This window comes from Canis lupus, chromosome 31 (genome assembly GCF_011100685.1).
Source record: "Canis lupus familiaris isolate Mischka breed German Shepherd chromosome 31, alternate assembly UU_Cfam_GSD_1.0, whole genome shotgun sequence".
Taxonomy (NCBI): Eukaryota; Metazoa; Chordata; class Mammalia; order Carnivora; family Canidae; genus Canis; species Canis lupus.
In genome coordinates this window covers 29,493,127-29,496,415 of record NC_049252.1, presented here as the reverse complement: position 1 = coordinate 29,496,415, position 3,289 = coordinate 29,493,127, and the positions used below count along the sequence as shown (strand labels likewise).

The window sequence follows — 3,289 nt, the reverse complement described above, 5'->3', positions numbered from 1 at the left end:
GAGAGGGGTCATAAATTTGGCTCTTCACTGTTAAAAGATTGCTGTTGTGGGTAGGATTGTGTCCCCCTCACCCAAATTATATGTTGAAGCCCTAACCCCCACCCCAGTACCTCAGAATGTGGCTCTATTTGGAAAAAGGGCCTTTAAAGAGGTGATTAAAGTAAAATGAAATCATATGGTGGGCTCTAATCCAACAGGCTAGTGAATAAGAAGAGATTAGGCCAGAGACATGCATGCACATAGAAGAAAGGCCATATGAGGCCACAGCAAGAAAGTGACCATCGACAAGCCCAGGAGAGAGACCTCAGAAGAAGAAGCCACACCTGCCAAAACTTTGATCTTGGACTTCCAGCATCCAAAAGCATGAGAAAATAAATTTGTTGTTTAAGCCACCCAGTCTGCAGTGTTTTGTTTTGGCAGCCCTAGCAAACTAATACAATTGCCAATCTCTGTCCCAAACCGTGGCAGAAGCGATGTCAAAGAAACATTTTTTTTTTTTATGGTTAGCATTTCCCATTCACATAAGCCAGAAAAAAAATTATACTGAGTATGCGTTTCATGGTGCTTTGAAATTCAAAGTGTATCTATGTGACAGACCTAGCTGTAAGAAAGCCCTTTGTGAGGTCATCATGCCACTCTTGCCAGATCTGCACAGATGGAGACATGCAGGCTTTTAAAATCACTTGAGGAGACACCATGCCTCACTTTACAAGTCCTCTTTTAAGAAACATCATTAGCAGAAATCCATTTGATAGCATCAGGAGGAAGCAATGTCTCCAATATTTGAAAAGCCTGAGATCACTGCAATATGATGGATTTAAGACCATATATTTTGGAGAAACTGATATTGCTGAAAGTCTTCTAACTGGAGAAGAAGATCTTAGTGATGGGTACTTCATGCACGCTCCAACTTGGTGTATTGTGCATGCTAGTAGTAGTCAAGGATGGGTGCCTTGGAAGTATCGGATGTTCCTAAGAGATGAGTTATGCATCAAACGGGAAGAGAGCCTCTTCTTTGAGTTTTGCGATGTGGTGAAGAAGGCCTATGGCAAGTGTGCCATTGTGGTCAAAGAGAGAAGGCAGCAGGACAAGATGAAGCCAAAAGAAGACACAGAGCTGGAGGCCCAGGTCCGTGTCCCATCAGTCATTAGCTTAATGAGCATTGTGTGTTGCCCTGAGGTAGCCAAGTCCTGTGGCCATGAACTACTCTCTTTGCCTTCCCCTTACAATTACCTAAACCCTCTAGACTCAGCCTGGTCTTCTCTGAAATGGTTTATCATCAATAACAGAAAGGAGTTTTGCTTGCAGTACATTGACAATGTCTATTCTTACCAGTATATACTTCTCAGCGATTTAATTAGCAAGGGGATTGGAAGGATAAACTCAAGCAAATGGAAAATACTAACCAACAAAGTACGTAGATGGGAAAACTACTATCTTGGCAAATTTTCTTAAGGGTGACTCCTCTAACAAGCAGTTGGGACCATGCTATGGGCATAGTCTTTACCAACTCTGCTGGGCTCGACTCTGGACCCAAAGATACTCCAACAGCGGCCTCATGGGGATGCTGTGAGGACCAAGGTTTCTAAGGCTGCTGGCAAAGTGCTGGAAAAATGCTGTAAGTTTACTGAGGGTTCCATTAAAGCCTGTTGGTAAATTAGGATCTCGACTCCCATCTTGTTGAGGCCACCTTGAGAGCTATGCTAATGGGAGGATGACAACTAGTCCAGCCCAAAGGAGTTCGATGGTGAGCAGGGGTGAGCAGAGCTAAAGGTTGTGTCATCAAAATTTAGGTCAGAAAGAAAAAGAGCCAAGTGTGTAGTCACCAAAGAGTTGGAAATGGCGTGCCAACTAGTTTTAGCCAACCAAAATAATCCACAGGGAGCCAGTTTGCCATGAGCAAGATAAGTGGTCCAGACAGCGGCTGAGCAGGCTCTTTGCTTCCCATTGCTTGGAGAAAACAGTGTCAAAGTTGAATGAGAGACATCCGAGGTGAAATCCCATCCAGATGCTCCAAGGCAAGTTTGTGGTCCCAATAAGGCAGCTGGAGAGCTGTAGTAGTTGATTGATTCACCTGGGACTTGGTGGGTGAACAGGTGAAGTGAGCGGGGTCTGTGGAGCCCATTTATCCAATCTTTCAGCCCAACACCTCGAATCCTACCAGGAGTTCGTTAGACTTTGCCATGGAGTTGCATCTTGGGGCCCCGAGAGCCAAGACACCTGTGGCCAGGCACAGCACACCTAACTCAGGTTTAAAGCTGCTGCCAATGTGGGCTGTAAGGATTTGTGGGTGGTATTTTTTTTAACTTTTATAGAAAAAGACCTGCCTCCAATTAACCATATCAGAAATGTCACTCCCACTGATATATGTTGAGGCAGTAATTTTACAACAGACATAACTATTCCAGAGGGTGTCAAAAACAACTCATGAAAATTTCTGCCTAACTCCTAACAGAATTGCCCATAGATAAGATTGTGAGGCCAGGTTCCTGATAGCCAGTTGCAGAAAGCCTCAGATGATTTGCTTGTCTTCCTGTCCTGTTTTCCTCCAGAGCCTCCCTGGATTTTTTTAGAACTATGTGGTCCGATGAATAGAGATGTTCAGTGATTTTCAGCAGTCAAGTGGTGGACGTATCTGCATCGTTTTGTTGTCGTGAGTTTTATCCGGGGAATGAACCAGTTGCAACTGCAACCACCAACCCCCCAGAACCCGGCAACCGCAGTTGTTACACACCTCACGTCACAGCCAGCCAGCTATCTTGTCTCCCGTGGCTGCTGTAACAGATTACCACAAACGTGGTGGCCCTAAACGACAGACCCTTACTGTCTCCCAGTTCTGGAAGCCAGAAGTCTGAAATCCGCTCCACTCAGCTGAAATCGAGGTGTGGGCAGGGCCGCACTCCCTCCCGAGGCTCTGAGAATCAATCATCCCTCGCTCTTCTGGCTTCTGGTGGCTGCTGGCATTCCTTGGCTTGTGGCCACACTGGTCCAATCCCTGCTTCTGTAGCCTCATTACTTTCTCCTAATTTCCCTCTGCCTCCCTCTTGTAAAGACACTCATGGTGCCACTCAGGTCCCATCTGGGTAATCCAGGATCCTCTCAAAATCATTAACTTAATCCCATCTGCAGGGATTCTTTCTCTACGTAAGGTAACGTTTCACAGGTTCCAGGGATTAGGAGCTGGATATCTTTGGGGACCATTATTCAGCTGACTGTAGATGCTAGAAAGTCTTCTGTCAACTGAAATACAGCGTTCTCCACTGGGATTAACCTGGTGAAACAGCTCTTA

General features: G+C 45.5%; 1 protein-coding gene across 2 annotated transcripts; it reads left to right on the top strand.

Moving 5' to 3' along the window:
• The first annotated feature begins 632 nt into the window (after positions 1 to 632).
• FAM243A (family with sequence similarity 243 member A) lies at positions 633 to 3,289 on the top strand. Of its 2 annotated transcripts, none has more exons than XM_038581416.1 (2): positions 633 to 1,618; positions 2,553 to 3,289. In XM_038581416.1, exon 1 carries the CDS (start codon positions 697 to 699, stop codon positions 1,453 to 1,455), a length of 759 nt encoding a protein of 252 aa, XP_038437344.1. In that variant the 5' UTR covers positions 633 to 696; the 3' UTR covers positions 1,456 to 1,618; positions 2,553 to 3,289. The 2 variants fall into 2 exon arrangements, with proteins under 2 accessions (XP_038437344.1, XP_038437345.1); XM_038581417.1 differs by lacking the exon at positions 2,553 to 3,289 and adding an exon at positions 1,882 to 2,018.

Bases quoted from the DNA above. Each gene is read 5' to 3' on its own strand.
- FAM243A (XM_038581416.1), top strand. From the start codon at position 697: ATGCCTCACTTTACAAGTCCTCTTTTAAGAAACATCATTAGCAGAAAT.